This window comes from Pelodiscus sinensis, unplaced genomic scaffold, assembly GCF_049634645.1.
Source record: "Pelodiscus sinensis isolate JC-2024 unplaced genomic scaffold, ASM4963464v1 ctg105, whole genome shotgun sequence".
Lineage (NCBI taxonomy): Eukaryota > Metazoa > Chordata > Testudines > Trionychidae > Pelodiscus > Pelodiscus sinensis.
In genome coordinates this window covers 145,819-161,300 of record NW_027465839.1, presented here as the reverse complement: position 1 = coordinate 161,300, position 15,482 = coordinate 145,819, and the positions used below count along the sequence as shown (strand labels likewise).

General features: G+C 66.9%; 2 protein-coding genes across 2 annotated transcripts in view; one reads left to right on the top strand and one right to left on the bottom strand.

The window, feature by feature from the left end:
• LOC142823562 (uncharacterized) overlaps positions 1 to 3,718 on the top strand; it is a 28,872-nt gene extending 25,154 nt beyond the window's left edge. The window contains exons 20-24 of the mRNA XM_075914789.1: positions 128 to 316; positions 2,186 to 2,359; positions 2,616 to 2,775; positions 2,978 to 3,114; positions 3,527 to 3,718. Coding sequence (XP_075770904.1) covers positions 128 to 316; positions 2,186 to 2,359; positions 2,616 to 2,775; positions 2,978 to 3,114; positions 3,527 to 3,718 — 852 coding nt within the window. The remainder of the gene's footprint in view (positions 1 to 127; positions 317 to 2,185; positions 2,360 to 2,615; positions 2,776 to 2,977; positions 3,115 to 3,526) is intronic.
• Positions 3,719 to 7,639: 3,921 nt separating this feature from the next.
• The window catches only part of LOC142823566 (class I histocompatibility antigen, F10 alpha chain-like), a 30,778-nt gene continuing 22,935 nt past the window's right edge, over positions 7,640 to 15,482 (bottom strand). The window contains exons 3-9 of the mRNA XM_075914805.1: positions 12,089 to 12,364; positions 11,209 to 11,484; positions 10,938 to 11,027; positions 10,611 to 10,643; positions 10,282 to 10,305; positions 8,617 to 8,649; positions 7,640 to 8,260 (exon numbers count right to left, since the gene is read on the bottom strand). Coding sequence (XP_075770920.1) covers positions 8,256 to 8,260; positions 8,617 to 8,649; positions 10,282 to 10,305; positions 10,611 to 10,643; positions 10,938 to 11,027; positions 11,209 to 11,484; positions 12,089 to 12,364 — 737 coding nt within the window. The 3' untranslated portion in view covers positions 7,640 to 8,255. The remainder of the gene's footprint in view (positions 8,261 to 8,616; positions 8,650 to 10,281; positions 10,306 to 10,610; positions 10,644 to 10,937; positions 11,028 to 11,208; positions 11,485 to 12,088; positions 12,365 to 15,482) is intronic.

Below are 15,482 nucleotides of genomic sequence, written 5' to 3'. Positions count from 1 at the left end.
AACCCCCCCTGACATCACACCATCCCTGTGCTTTCCTCCGCCCGCCCCATCACCCGTCCCGCCACCCGGCCACCCCTCACACCCGCCCCTGCTCCTGCCCAGCGCGATGGGTCTGTTCCCTGCCCAGACGCTGGTCTACATGTACGGGGACCTGCTGAGCAACGTGGGGGCGGCGGCGAAGGTCTTCGAGTACCTGGACCGGGAGCCAGCCGTGCGCACTGACGGGACGCGGGCGCCGGCCTCGCTGCGGGGCCACGTCTCCTTCCGCCACGTCTCCTTCGCCTACCCCGCCCGCCCCGACCGCCCCGTCCTCAAGGTGAGCCGCCCCTCCCCCGCCCCGCCCGCCCCGTCCTCAAGGTGAGCCGCCCCTCCCCCACCCCGCCCGCCCCGTCCTCAAGGTGAGCTGCCCCTCCCCCACCCCGACCACCCCGTCCTCAAGGTGAGCCGCCCCTCCCCCGCCCCGACCGCCCCGTCCTCAAGGTGAGCCGCCCCTCCCCAGCCCCTGGGCCCTGGGGGTCCCCCCGCCCCACCCCGCCCGCCCTGTCCTCAAGGTGAGCCGCCCCTCCCCCACCCCGCCCGCCCCATCCTCAAGGTGAGCTGCCCCTCTCCCACCCCGCCCGCCCCGTCCTCAAGGTGAGCCGCCCCTCCCCCGCCCCGCCCGCCCCGTCCTCAAGGTGAGCTGCCCCTCCCCCACCCCGACCACCCCGTCCTCAAGGTGAGCCGCCCCTCCTCTGCCCTGGGCCCTGGGGGTCCCCCCCGCCCCGCCCGCCCCACCCGCCCTGGGCCCCGGAGGTCCCCCCGCCCCGACTGCCCCGTCCTCAAGGTGAGCTGCCCCTCCCCCGCCCCGCCCGCCCTGTCCTCAAGGTGAGCCGCCCCTCCCCCGTCCCGACCGCCCCGTCCTCAAGGTGAGCCGCCCCTCCCCCGCCCCGACCGCCCCGTCCTCAAGGTGAGCCGCCCCTCCCCCGCCCCGACCGCCCCGTCCTCAAGGTGAGCCGCCCCTCCCCCGCCCCGACCGCCCCGTCCTCAAGGTGAGCCGCCCCTCCCCAGCCCCTGGGCCCTGGGGGTCCCCCCGCCCCACCCCGCCCGCCCTGTCCTCAAGGTGAGCCGCCCCTCCCCCGCCCCAGGGGTCCCCCCGCCCCGCCCACCCCGTCCTCAAGGTGAGCCGCCCCTCCTCTGCCCTGGGCCCTGGGGGTCCCCCCGCCCCGCCCGCCCCACCCACCCTGGGCCCCGGAGGTGCCCCCGCCCCGCCCGCCCTGTCCTCAAGGTGAGCCGCCCCTCCCCCGCCCCAGGGGTCCCCCCGCCCCGCCCGCCCCGCCCTCAAGGTGAGCCGCCCCTCCTCTGCCGTGGGCCCTGGGGGTCCCTCCGCCCCGCCCTGGGCCCCGGAGGTCCCCCCGCCCCGACTGCCCCGTCCTCAAGGTGAGCCGCCCCTCCCCAGCCCCTGGGCCCTGGGGGTCCCCCCGCCCCACCCCGCCCGCCCTGTCCTCAAGGTGAGCCGCCCCTCTCCCGCCTCAGGGGTCCCCCTGCCCCGCCTGCCCTGTTCTCAAGGTGAGCCGCCCCTCCCCCGCCCCGGGCCCCGGGGGTCCCCCACCCCGACCGCCCCGTCCTCAAGGTGAGCCGCCCCTCCCCCGCCCTGGGTCCCGGGGGTCCCCCACCCCGACCGCCCCATCCTCAAGATGAGCTGCCCCTCCCCCGCCTTGGGGGTCCCCCTGCCCCGACTGCCCCGTCCTCAAGGTGAGCCGCCCCTCCCCTGCCTCTGGGCCCTGGGAATTCCCCCAGCTGATCCCCCACCTCTCCCACCTCAACCACTAGGTCCCCAAGGTGCACACGACCCGGCTTCTGGGATCCGGCTGTGGGGCCTTCCCCTGGGAGGAATCCCCTGGGCTCACAATCCTCCCAGCCCATCCCCTCCCCCCCGGTTCTTAGGGATCCCCCCCAGCCCAAGGGCTCCTGGGCCCACCCCCGGGAGGGAATCCCCCTGGCTCCCAGCTCCCCCACCCACAGCCCCAGGGCTCCTGCTTCTTGGGGTCCCCTTCCCTCCCACCCCATAGCAGCTCATCCTCCCCGAAGGGGATTCCCCGCTCTCCAGCCCATCCCCCTGGAGGGGGTCCCCCAGTCCCCATCCCATCCCCCGGGGGGGACCCGGTGTCCCCGCGGCGGCGGCGCTGACGCTCTGGCCGGGCCCCAGGCCGTGTCGCTGGAGCTGCGCCCCGGGGAGGTGACGGCGCTGGTGGGGCTGAACGGCAGCGGGAAGAGCACGTGTGTGGGGCTGCTGGAGCGGTTCTACGAGCCCCAGGCCGGGCAGATCCTGCTGGACGGGGCCCCCCTGGCGGAGTACGAGCACCGCTACCTGCACCGCCAGGTGAGGCGCACGGCCGCGGGGGAGGGGCGGCTGGCGGGGGAGGGGCTGTCAGTGGGGGAGGGGTGCTGGTGGGAGAGGGGCTGTCAATGGGGGAGCTGTGGCTGGCGGGGGAGGGGCTAGCGGGGGAGGGGCATCACGGCTGGCGGGGGAGGGGCTGTCAGTGGGGGAGGGGCGGCGTGGCTGGCGGGGGAGGGGCGGCCGCGTGCCGGGTGTGACGAGCGGGGCCGGTCTCAGCCCCTGACTCCCCCCCCGGCAGGTGGCGCTGGTGGGGCAGGAGCCCGTCCTGTTCGCCGGCTCGGTGCGGGAGAACATCGCCTACGGGCTGCCGGGCTGCCGGCAGGAGCAGGTCGCCGCCGCCGCCGCCGCCGCCCAGGCCTCCGGCTTCATCGCCCAGCTGGAGCGCGGCTTTGAGACGGGTGAGCCCCCCGCCCCCTGCAGGGGCTTCTGGGAACTGTCCCCCCCGCTCTAACCACTGCCCCCCGCTTCCCTCCCAGAGCCAGGGGAGAACCCAGGCGTCCAGACTCCCCCTCCGCCCCACTGTAACCCACCAGCCCCGACTCTCCCCCCAGAGCTGGGAGCGACCCCGGGTGTCCTGACCCCTCCTCTCTGCCCCTGCAGACGTGGGGGAGAAGGGCGGGCAGCTCTCGGCGGGGCAGAAGCAGCGACTCGCCATCGCCCGGGCTCTGGTGCGCCGGCCGACCGTGCTGATCCTGGACGAAGCCACCAGCGCCCTGGACGTGGAGAGCGAGTGTGCGGTGAGTGGTGGGGGCCCAGCCCGGCTGGCCTGGCCTGGCCTGTGTGGGGTGTTGATTGGTGGGGGTGGTGAGCTTCAAGCCCGGCCGGCGGCCTGCATGGGGCAGTGAGTGGTGGGGGCGGTGGGATCCCGGCTTGGCCTGCGTGGGGCGGGGTCAGTGGTGGGGGCGGGGGGATCCTGGCCTGGCCTGCATGGGGCAGTGAGTGGTGGGGGCAGTGGGATCTCGGCCTGGCCTGCGTGGAGCTGTGATTGGTGGGGGCAGTGGGATCCCGGCCTGGCCTGCGTGGGGCGGGGTCAGTGGTGGGATCCCGGCCTGGCCTGCGTGGAGCAGTGATTGGTGGGGGCGGTGGGATCATGGCCTGGCCTGCGTGGGGTGCGGGTGGCTCCTAACCCAGCTCTCCTCCCCCCCCCAGATCCGCCAGTCGGTGCTGTGCCGGGGGCCCCGCACGGTGCTGGTGATCGCGCACCGCATGCAGACGGTGGAGGGCGCCGACCGGATCGTGGTGCTGGAGGACGGGGCGGTGGCCGAGGAGGGGACCCACGCCGAGCTGATGGAGCGCCGGGGGCCCTACTACAGGCTGGTGCAGCGAGACCTGGCCGAGTAACCCCCCGCCCTGAGAACGGGACAGCCGGCCGCACCGTCCCCCCCACTCCCCGGCAGTGTCCCAGCCGCAGCGGTTACAGGACTGATTATTTTGTTGTGATGGGCCACTGGTTCAGTGGCTGTTCCAGGGACAGTGTTTTGTGTGTGTGTGTGCGGGGGGGGGAGGGGGAGCAGGCGTGTTGGACTCACTGACCACACAGAGCGTTTTGTACAATGAATTAAAGATGACAAACCCGAAGCGCGTCTGGGAGCGTCTGTGGCTGGAAACCGCATCGCTGGGTCCAGGGCCCAGCCCCGGGTGGCAGCGTTTGCTCTGGAGTTACCCAGTTAACGGCCTCTGTATTTAGCTTTTGTAAATGAACCTTGGTTAATGACAAACATCCTTAACTTCCCGCTGATCTTTTCCACCCATGTGTGGACTTTTTCTGTCCACGTGCAGAATAATTTTATGTGCACTGGGGCATGTGTGAATGTGCACCACCCCTAGCAACACACACCTAGCTGGGACGGGGCAGGTCTATGAATCAGCCGGGCAGCATCTGAATCTCGCCTGACCTTACACGTGATGAAGCCCCAAGCGCCCAACTTACAGGGCACAAGCTGGTTTGCACTCTCTAGCCCAGGCACATCTGGGGGTGGGGGGGGAAACCTTATAATTTTTTTAAAAGGGGGACTGTATAAAAGACGGTTGGGAAACACTGCTCTGAACGTGGTACATGCACTTCCTCCCCTGACTCAGTTTCCAGCAGGCAGCTCTGGGGGGAGCCATCAACGGCCAACTCCCTTTGCTGTGGCGCCCCACTTCGCACTAGGTTGGGGAGAGGGGGGGAAGGGAGGGGATTCTCTGTGTTCCGCTTCAATGCTTGGCCCACCCTGCAATGGCAAAGCGCCACGTTCCAACGGGTCCAGCATCCACGGCCCTGGCCACATCGCGACAGGGCCAAGCCCGTCCAAGGTTACAGGAAAAGCAAAAGTATTCACAGCTCATTGTCCTGAGCACCAGGCCATTAAGCCGTAACCCCCCCCCCCCCCCACACACACACAGTCTGTGCCCCCCTCCCATGGGGTGTGACCCCAGCTGCTCTGGCCTGGGGCCTCCCCGGGACCAGCCCTACAGGGACAGATGTGTGAGCATGTGGGGGAGGGTGGGGGGGGGGGGGTTGCCTGCCTGCAGAGGCCCCGGCTCCATGTGTTTAAGAAGCTAAGCAAACTGGGGACAGCCAGGAACATGCACCAGAGTGTGCTGGGGTGGGGGTGGGGGGGCAGGATGGGGCGGGAAGAGAAGGTGCGAGATCCAGGCCTGCATGGGGCTGGGAGGGGCTGGCTGGGAAGGCCCGTCTCTCAGCAGTATCAGGACTCAGCTGAGACCAGGGCATGGCCTTATCCAGGGGGGAGGAGGGGACCCCAAAGGTTTTTCAGCCCCTCCTCAGAGCAAACACCTGACGGGAACTCAGACACCAATGGGACAGGGGCTGGGACACACGCAGGCGCCCAGCCCAGATGGGGCAATCAGGGAGGTGCTGAAGTGGGAACAGAGCCCAGGTGTCCTGGGTTCCAGCCCTTCGCTCTAACCACTAGTCCCCACTTCCCTCCTAGTGCCAGGTGGGAACCCAGGAGTCCTGGCTCCCAGCCCCCCCTGCTCTAACTACTAGCCCCCACTTCCCTCCCAGAGAGGCCAGGCATCCTGGCTCCCAGCCCCTGCTCTTCCCACTGGCTCCCACTCCCCTCTCAGGGACCCTGGCTCCCAGCCCCCCAGCTCTAACCCCTAGCCTCCACTCCCCTCCCAGAGCCAGGACAGACCCAGGGACCCTGGCTTCCAGCCCCCCTGCTCTAATTGATAGCCCCTCACGCCCCTCGCAGAGCTGGGACAGACCCCCCCCCCCCCCCCCCGCTGGCCTCCATTGGGTCCCGTTCGGTTTCCGAGAAATCACCGGGGCTGGGTCGGCGGGGGGGCTGGGGATGGACACCGGGGGGGGTGGGAAGACGTGTGACCCCTTGGCCCCCAACCAGCCCAGTTTCACAGGGACAGGCCTGTGGTTTGGGGCTTGGTCTGACTCTGCCCTCGCGGCCTGAGGTTCACACCTGCTGCCTGGGCACCTGCCCCCTCCTGCCTGTGGCAGCCCAGACACCCAGGGTGGGGGGCTCCTATAGGGGCAGGGCTGGAGCGAGAGCGCCCCCCATGGGACAGCACTGCCCAGGCAGCAATCCCGGCCCAGAATTCAGCCCCTGTAAATTCATCTGGGGCGAGGGGCCAGAGCTGGTGCCAAGTGTCAGGGAGTGTCCCCGGGCCAGAGCCAGGCCTGTTCTCCCCTCTGCGTTAAGAGGAAGGGGGCAGGAGCCCAGCCCTACGCAGACCGGCCCCGGACGGAGAGCCACCGAGAGGAGTGAGAAGGGGCTGGCAGTAGATATACAAACACAAAACTTTCTACTATGGTCCGTGGCCTTTGTTAGAGCCAGACACATTTTCGGATGCCATCTGAAGAAGGGGGCTGTGCCCACGGAAGCTCACGATCCCGGCTACATGTTGTGTTAGTCTCCAAGGTGCTCCCCGACCCTGTGTTGTTTAAGTGTTTCCTGGTACAGACCAGCTCGGCTACCCCCCAATCTTATCTACACCGAGAACTATTTACAGGAGACGAGAAACCATGAACCAGAACTATGGGCGGGTGAGAACCCCGGGGCTCACAAGGGTTGCAGTCACAGGTTTCACGCCACACTGCGCATGAAGCATATTCAGACAATGTCGGGGTGCCAGGTCACAACCCCCCAGCGGGGGGAACAGGCTGGCATCTGTGTGGTGCAGCCTGGCTCCGAGAGCACCCAGCACGGTGCTTAGCCCAGCTCCGGGTCATCCTGCACCTTATTGTGCACCCAACGCTGCAGCTCCAGGGTTGCTCTTTGGCTCAGTCGGGGGTGGATGAACCTGTGGCAGGCGTGTCGGGGTCCCCCACCTCCTGCACCCCCGTAGTGGCTGAACAGACTCCCCCAGCCGGTAGAACAGAGGGAGTTTATTGCTTCTCCAGGATACAGCACAGCACAGATGGAATCTGGTCACAGGGCAGGCCTAGGATGCCTCAGCCCCCTTGAGATGGGGGGGGGTGTCTCGGCTTCTAAACCGCCCAGCCTGTTGCTGAGGCTGCTTCCCCCATGATCCCCCGACAGAAACTAACTCACCCTCCTCCAGCCCTGCCCCCCAGCCAGGGCAGCATCCCCCTTCCTTTGTTCCTCTCCATGGGGGGTGTCTGGCCACTGGTTTGCATAGTGACTCATCCTGTTTTGCTGGGTCACGGCAGCCAGTGGGGGTTACCCCAGAGCCAGCAGCATAGAAACCAGCCAGGTACCCCCACTACGTCACAGAACCTGACTGTGGTCTCTGAGCAGGCCCGGAAAGGGGGCTGGGGCAGCCCCAGGGACAGACGCAGGGAAGGGTTATTCTGCTTACCCCGGGCACAGGTACAAACACCTTCCCCGTGTCTGTCGGCCACAGGACCGGGGGTACACTGGGAATGGGACCCCACAGCTGAGAGAGACTGAACCTGCTTCTCCAATGAGTCCTGCCCAGCCTCTCCCGTCTCGCCCAGATAGTGCTGCAGAGACTGGGGAAACTGAGGCACACGGACCGCATCACTCCAGAACTGCAGGAGGGCAGTGGAATCACACACAGCACAACAAAGCAACCAGAGTGAATACTGTCCCCACGACGTCATGCCCAAGGGAAGATCAGCTCCATCCCCATCCCCGCAGCCCCTATGGCCCTGTATTTGCGCCACGGAACCGAAACCAGGCAAGCTGCTGGCGGGGTATGTGTGTGTGTGTGTGCGTGACAGCTGGATAACACATCTACACAGGCCCCTCCTTGCCCTCCCCAGGAAACCCCCATCCCCGGCTGGCCCCACACACAACCCTGCAAACGGGCGGAGGGGAGAGTAAAACCCAAACGTTTATTGTGTCCACATGAAAAATCACCAGGAGATTTACAGAGTCTATTTCAAACAATTCTCAAACCCTTAACCAAAACATGTACATCCCTCACACACAGAAGCAAAGCAGCTGGGAGCAGGGGCCCTGTCCACACACGCCCTGCCCCAGAGCAGGGGGCTGGCTCTGCGAGCCAAGGTGGCTTTTTGGGCATCATTTGAGTCACTTGGGAACGCGGTTAAATTACAAACAGCAGGCTGATCTCTTAATCGCTGCAGAAGCAGACGGGGCTGCTGGGACCAGAGCTCAGTTGGCCACGCCCCTCGCCCAGCCCTCGACTATCGATTTAGCCCAGCCAAGCTGGCTACTTTTTCCTATTTCAACAATCAGCAGGGATTTCAGTGAATTTGTTCAGAGCAGAGCAGGAATGCAGCAATTGGACCCGCAGCGCCCCGGACCCCCCAGCCAGGGGGCAGCCCCAGGGAGGAGGGATCATTGTGTCTCCGCGGCGGCCGGCTCAGTACAATGGCGGCAGAGGGCCCTAAGCAGGCTGCAGAAGGTGCTGATGAGTTGCGGCATCCCCTGATCGGCTCCAGTCTCTCCCCTCCTGTCAGGCTCCATCACGCTGCAGGGAGAGGCAGGGTCAGGTGCATTTACAGCCCACAGGCACTTGGGGGGGGGCGACCCAGGCCCATACCAAAGGGAACGGACCTGGCAGCTGGTCACCCCCCTCCAGCCTCCCGAGCTGCAGCCACCCTGCTCCAGGTGCTGGCACAGCCTCCATGATACCTCCTGGCCCCTCCCCTGCAGAGGCCCCACCCGGAGCCACCCCTGCCTGGGACCCGCCTTTGCAGAGGGAAATGCTGACCCCTCCCCAGCACCCCAACATCAGAGAGACCAGGGACTCCCCACGGCTGCCAGGTCAGAGGGGCAGGGTCCCCCCAAGGCCCTCCCTGAACCCCCCCATCTCCTTTCACTTACCCTTGACGCAGGTGTCAGATCCCTGGTTGCTGCCTAGGGGGGGAAGGAAAAGGGGGGTTAGTGTGTCTGGCCCACGTAGGCCCCTATCCCCCACCTGGCCCCAGGGCTGGTGTGAGGTTGCCCCAGACAAGTGGGTGTACTTCACCTGGGGGGGGAGGGGTGGCAGTCAGGTGGGGGTTACGCGTGGGGCTGGTATCTCCTCCCTGGGTTAAGGCCCCTGCACCGCCCCCTGGCTGGGCACTTGAGCACACGGGGGACTCAGGGGCCCAAACCCCATTGAAGTCAATGGGATTGTGGCTCCTACACCCCGCCCCTCACTTGATGCAGAACCTGCAGGGCAGCAGAGATCACACAACACTGAGCAGAGCCACCAGGCCAGATGTCATGGGATACTGGGGGAAGCCAGATCCCTTGACAAAAAACAGCAGAGTCCGCACTAGTTCTGCTGACAATAAGTGGCGCGGGGGGGGGGGGGGGGGGGGAAGGAAAGGAGAATAAACTTTTCTGGCAAGGCTGGAAGTGTTTTGTCACCAAAATTGGGTGTTTTCCCCCCAACAAAAGGCAGGTTTTGGTGCCAGTGTAGACCAGGCCTAATTCCCCACAGTTCCTTTGCCCTCAGCCTACCCAGGGCTTGGCTACATGGGGAAATTGACCAGCAAAGCCATGCAGAATAATTTAGCTCTTGGTCAATTCCCCCAGCAGCCATGCCCTCAGTATCACCAAAACAGCAGGGATCCCCCCCAACCCTGTACCCCATCTACAGCCAGATGTGACTCCGCCAGCCAGTAGAACAGAGAGGCTGCGTCTAGACTGGCAAGATATTGCGCAAAAGCGGCAGCATTGCCGCAAAAACTTGCCGCCTGTCTACACTGGCCACTTGAATTTGTGCAAGAACACGCACGATCTAATGTAAGAATTCAGGGCTTCTTGTGCAAATACTTTGACTCTCCCGCTCAGGGATAAGCCCTCTTGCGCAAGAGGCCAGTGTAGACAGACACCTTAATTTTTGCGCAAGAAAGCCCGATGGCTAAAATGGTCATTGGAGCTTTCTTGCGCAAAAGCGCGTCTACACTGGCACGGATGCTTTTGCGCAAAGGCACATGCCAATCTAGACTGTCTCTTGCACAAATACTTTTAATGGAAAAACTTTTCTGTTAAAAGTATTCACGCTAAATCATGCCAGTCTAGACGCAGCCAGAGGGTTTATTGCTTCTGCGAGGTACAGCCCAGCCTGGGTTCCCTGTGGACACTGAAGTGAGGGGCAGGCAGCCTCAGACCCCTTGGGGGAGGGGGACACAGGTCCCTGAACCCCCGGCGCTCTGCTCAGCCTCTTTGCTCCACGTTTTCCCAACCCAGACTGACTCTTGTCCCAGCCACCCCCCTGCCTTTGTTCAGACGCATCAAGGGAGAACCAACTGGGCCATGGTCTACCTGACCAGACGGTCCTCAAGGCGCCCCCCACCCCCGCTGGGCCGTGCTGACAGACGCAGGCCAGTAGGGGTCACCCCCAGCCCAAGTCTAGTGACCAGTCACTGTCTGAATGGATAGCACCCCCCACTACATCACCCCCCCACCCCAGAGGGATCCCTGGGGAGTGTTAACAGGCCCGTGTCTCCCCCAGGGGCCTCAGCCAGAGCAGCATCCCCTCCCCCCCCCGTCACCTACCGGAGCTGGCGGAGCCTTCATTCGCTGTGGGGAGAAGGAGCTGGGTCAGCGCCTCGGATGCAGGATCCCCAGCCTCCCCCCCGCCACAGACCTCCCACCCCGGTGACTGAGCCAGGGGCCTGTGTTTTGCCTTGTGCCCAGACACCACGGGGATGGGCCACCCACCCAGAGCCCTGGGCCCAGCCCGGGTGTCAGTGTCGCTGCCCAAGTCTGCAGCGGCACCACCTCAGCCTCCGAGGTGCCACGGGGGGTGCCCAGTACCCGCCCCAAGCGGCCGTGTCCCGGGGCCCCAGCGAGCGGCACAGGGACGGGGAGGACTCGGAACTTACGTGCAGCTGCCTTGTAGCCGTCTTTCTTCCTCCCTGCGGAGAGAGGGGGGGGGTCAGTGAGGAGACGGCTCTGAGCCGGGTCTGCGGCCCAGCACCAGCCAGGATACCCCTGTCCCGGGGGGGAGGGAGACTGGTGTCTGAACCACCCACTGGCTTTGTGGCTGCAGATGGGGCTGGCCCTGCAGTGGCTCCCATCAGGGGTTCCAGCCCCAATGGGGGATTCACAGGGCAGGAGCACAGCTGGTCCTGGAATGTGCCAGACCAGGAGCTAGGGGGATGGGCACGTCCCATGGCCAGCAGCTCCCCAGGGCCCTTCCCGGCACTTACTGAGGAAGAAGACGGCTCCAGCAATGGCAGTGACCAGCAGCAGGACCCCGACAACGACCCCCACAATCAGCGGCACGTTGGACTTGGGCGCTGAAATGGGAACGGGCCAGTGAGCGGGGGGACCCCAAAGCCTCCCTGTCACAGAATCAGTAACCCCCCCTCCCCCACCCAGCCGTGCCCCACAAACCCCTCCCCCCGGATACCCTTTGCCCCACTTCCCATTAGTGCCCCGTGTCCATCTTCCTCCCCTCCCAAACCTCCTCCCCCTCACCCCAGTCCACGCGCAGATCCTTCTCCAGGCTGGGGTGCTCCACGCAGCAGGTGTATGTGTCTCCGCTATCGGGGTCGATGTCGATGGTGGCCCGGGTCTGGTAGGTCCCGTCCCCGCTGGGCACCACCCCCCCTTGGAGCGTATCCTGCTGCCGAGGGTCCCCGTTCTTCAGCCACACCACGGCCACGTCGCGGGGGTAGAAGCCGTGCGCCCGGCAGGAGAGGGTGGTGAGGCCTTTGGCGGCTGGCTGGGCGCTCAGCTGCACCCGCGGGCGCTCTGGGGGGGAGACGGCACGTTAGGGGATCTGGGGCCGGGGGCTCCCACAGACAAACTGGGCGATGGCAGCTGCCTCCAGCTGCTCTGAATGGCCAGGAACCCAGCCACCCCCCGTTAGATTTAATGTGTTTTGTGAGCCCCCAAGTTCCTGCTTCGCCTCCTCCTGCCTCTTCTCACCCCTTCCCCAAGGGCCCCCCCGCCTGCTGCTCCCACCCAGCCCCGTCTGTGCGCCGGAGAACGGGCCCCCGCTGGGCAGAAGGGGGGGGAAGTTGATCGGCAGGGCTGGCAGGCCCCCCTGCAGCCGGGCCCAGTCTGAGACACGGGGCTGGGGAGGGGAGATCCCTGCCCTGTGCCGGGGGCGAGGGACACAGGACGGCAGCACTCGGGCGCTGGCAGACGCCCTCAGGGGCTTCGCTCTCTGGGGCTGGGCAGGGAGGGGCGGGGGCAGCCCAGCCCGTCTCCTGCAGCAAGGCTGGGCCCCCCCGGCAGAGCCCGTCTGGCAGGACCAGCACTCGGCATCACGGGGAGGAGGGCAGGTGTGTGGTCCTGACAGTGCCCCCCCCCCCACACACACACACAGCCCGGCACGGTACGGCCCCCTCACCTTTCCTCTGCAGCGTGTGCTTCCCGTATTCCAGGTACTTCTGCAGCCACTCGATGCAGATCTGCTCCAGGTAGGCCTTGCTTTGCTCATTGCCAGCTGTGTTGGGATCCAGCTTCGCCTTGGAGTTCTGAGCCCCCGGGGCTGCTGCCGTCCAGGTCTTGGTGTCCTTGTCGAAGCTGATGTAGTCGGCTCCATCGTAGCCGTACTGCCAAAAACCCCCCTTGCGCCCGTCCGCCTGGAGCTCGCAGCCGTACATGAACTGCAGGGTGTGCAGGCCTGGGACAGACACCAGAAGGGGCAGGGGGAGAGGGGGAGGGGTTGAGCACGGAGCAGCTGTGTGCCTGGAAGGTCCCCTGCTCCTGTAACCCCGGTGCCCCCCGCAGAGACCTGCACTGCACGTTCATGTCCCCTGCTTGTGTGCTCCAGGTGCCCCCTCACCGCATGCACTGGCTGGTTTTCAGGGCTGCACGTGCAGCCCCTGTCCCAGAGCCCCAGCTCCCCCATCCCACGTGTCACCTGCCCGGCAGCACCAACTGAGCAGCAACAGGGTGGAAGCAGAGCAAGCCAGGGAGAGCCGTTCCAACCACCCCAGGCGGGAAGGTGGGACTGGGGGGCGGGTTCGGCAGGGCCAGGCAGGACCCCTGGTACCACTGGAGAAGAGTCCGGCAGGGCGCAGCTGTGAACACACCCACCCCACAGCACCCACCAGGCTAGAACTGGAAGGGACCGGGTGGCACTGAGCCCAGGCCCCTGGAGCAGACAGGGGCACCTCTGGAAGAAGGTGCAGACGGATCCCCAAGACACAGGGGTTTGGGGCCTTCCAGCCCCCAGGAGGAGGGGAGGGCTCCAAGACGGGCCCCTCGCTGGAGGAAATGCCGGGACGTCTCCCCAGGGGTCAAATGGGGCCTGAATCAAGGTACGAGGGGCCCAGGTGCCGTGTCCCAGGCCAGAGAAGAGGGTGGCAGGGCCAGGCTGGGAGGACAGGCCGGGAGGTGGCCTGGCGGGCTCACAGGACCCTGACTCCAGGCACAAGAGCCCCAGGCGACACGTCACAGGCCAGAGGAGGCTGAGCATCCCAGCGAGCACAGACCCTGCCTGCCAGGGGCGGGGAAAACCGGTGACGTGCCTCCGTAACGGCTGTTCAAGGGACGGCTCATGGCCAGCCCATATCGGGGACGTGCTGCAGGCCCACGTTGTCAGAAGCTCCCCCCTTGGTGCCTGTTGGGCCGGCCGGGGACCCCCAGAGCGGCACCACTACGTGAGCTAATCAGTACCCCCGCCCCTTGCTTCCCTGTGGCTGGACGGCTCCGAGGAAGGGGGGGCGGGTTTGGAGCGGCCGTGAGCAACGTCTCGCGGAACAGCAGCCACGAGGGACGTCACCGTTTCCCCCAGGGCTCGCTCACATGCACCGCGTGTCGGGCACGCCCAAGCAGAGCCCCAGGCGGCGGGGCAGAGCCTTAACCTGCCACCGATCGGGGACCAGTGCACAGCGACCGGAAGTGAGGGCCGCGTGGCCGCCCTGCAGGTGTCTGGGACCTGGGCCATGGCTGGGGCAGAGGCGGCCTGGGCCCTGTGGAGGGGCCGTGAGGGGAGGGGCCGGCGCCCAGGCCAGCCCATAACACTCCTGGGTACAGGCCATGATCCGCCAGGAGACCCTCGGTGCAGAGCCCGGCTGCCGGCAGCCTCCCAGGAGCCGCGGGACTGGCCGCAGGGCTCTGTTCTACCCACGTGCCCGGCCAGAGCGCCCCTGCCAGCCAGCGCGAGCAACGCCCGCCCCGCACCGGGGAAAAACACCGGGAGGAAAATCTCTTGGGCACAGGAGGTGGCACCAGCTCAGAACAGCTGGGCAGGCGTCCTCTGACCTGAGCCTCAAGGAAAACCACGTATGGGAGGGCCACAGCTCGGAGCCACGCCTGGCCCCGGTGACAGCCACCAGGACAGACACCCGCCAAGGGGGGCAGGGAGCATGTCCCCAGGGCTCCAAGGGGCCCCGTGGGCTGGGCCAGGCTGAGGGCCCCTGGGGGGAGGGGCTGGCGGACGTGGGGGTGAAGCTGACCCCACCCTTGCAGGGACCCACACGCCGTGGGGCCAGCAGAGCCCCCTGGGCAAGCGGAGATGCCACCGGGGCACCCTCCCTAGAGGGGAGGGGAACCTGCAGCCCACGCCCCAGGACCAGCAGGGCGACAGCCCTTGGGCAGCCCAGACACAGCCCCATGGCCAGGGAAGGGGCCCAGGGGGAGGTTTCCTGCCCCCCAGCAAGGCCCCTGCAGCTCTGCTCTGTGGGCCATGGCACTGCCACGCCCTGGGGTGCAGGGGCTGCGGGTCGGGGGGCAGAGCCTGCCCAAACCCCACAACGAGGCCGGGTCCAGCGGGAGGGCGATGGGTCTGGCAGGACAGGGTCAGGGGGACGTGGACCGGGGCTGCCTGGGCCAGGCTGGCACCGTGAGGAGCAGGGACGCCCCCAACTCCCGCCCCCGCAGGAATGCAGAGAGCAGCCCCTTGGGCGGAGGTGAGGAGCCCCCAGGGAGCCCCCCCGCGGGAACAGAAGACGGGTGACACCTCGTAGGGGTTGTTCTTGGAGGGGTGTTGCTCACGCCCATTACACTCGGGGGGGGGGTGCGTCGGGGGCAGGGGTTGCTGGGGAGTTTGCCTCGGGGTACCCGCCGGGCCAGCTGGGGAGCCCTGGCTACAGCCGTGCGTACACCCCCCCCCCCCCCAGTTCCTTCTCGCTGGGACGCTCTGAGGAGGGAGGCGGGCGACGTGAGCCACCTCCCCCAGACCAGTCACCGGTTTGCCGCAGCGAGCGCTTGCTCAGGTCTGTCCCTGCTGGGGGGTCCCAAGCCAGCCCCCCGGGCGGGGTCAGAGCCGGTCGAGCTGCGAGCTGAGCCCAGCCCTACCCACCGCAGCATCCCCCGGCGTGCGGCGCTACAGCGTGGGGGGGTCTGCAAAGGGCCCAAGAGCTGGGGGCAGCTCTCACCACGGGCCCCTGGGCCACAAATGGCACGGAGGAGGCCTGCAGTCTGGCGGAGTGCACTGTAATGGGGGGGCGGGACCCCGTCTGCCGGTAGCCCCCCTTAACACGGCCCGAGATCCAGGATGAGGGGCCGACGCCAGCTGGCCCTGCACCCCATCCGGCCCTGCGACAGACAAGGGGGGGCTGACGGAAGGGCCTGACCCCACTCAAACAAAAGGCTGACGCCCGCCTCACACCCAGGGGGCGAAGGGCCTGCTCCCCCCAAGCGGTGGGGCTGGGATCGAGCCCCAGGAGAATTAGATCTCAGAGTTTGTGGAAGTGAGACGCCCCCTTGGGCGGGAACATGGGGCGGGCGCAGCCGGACCTCACCCGGGAACAGACCGTACACCGGGGGGGTGGGGGGGCCACGATAAGGGCCCT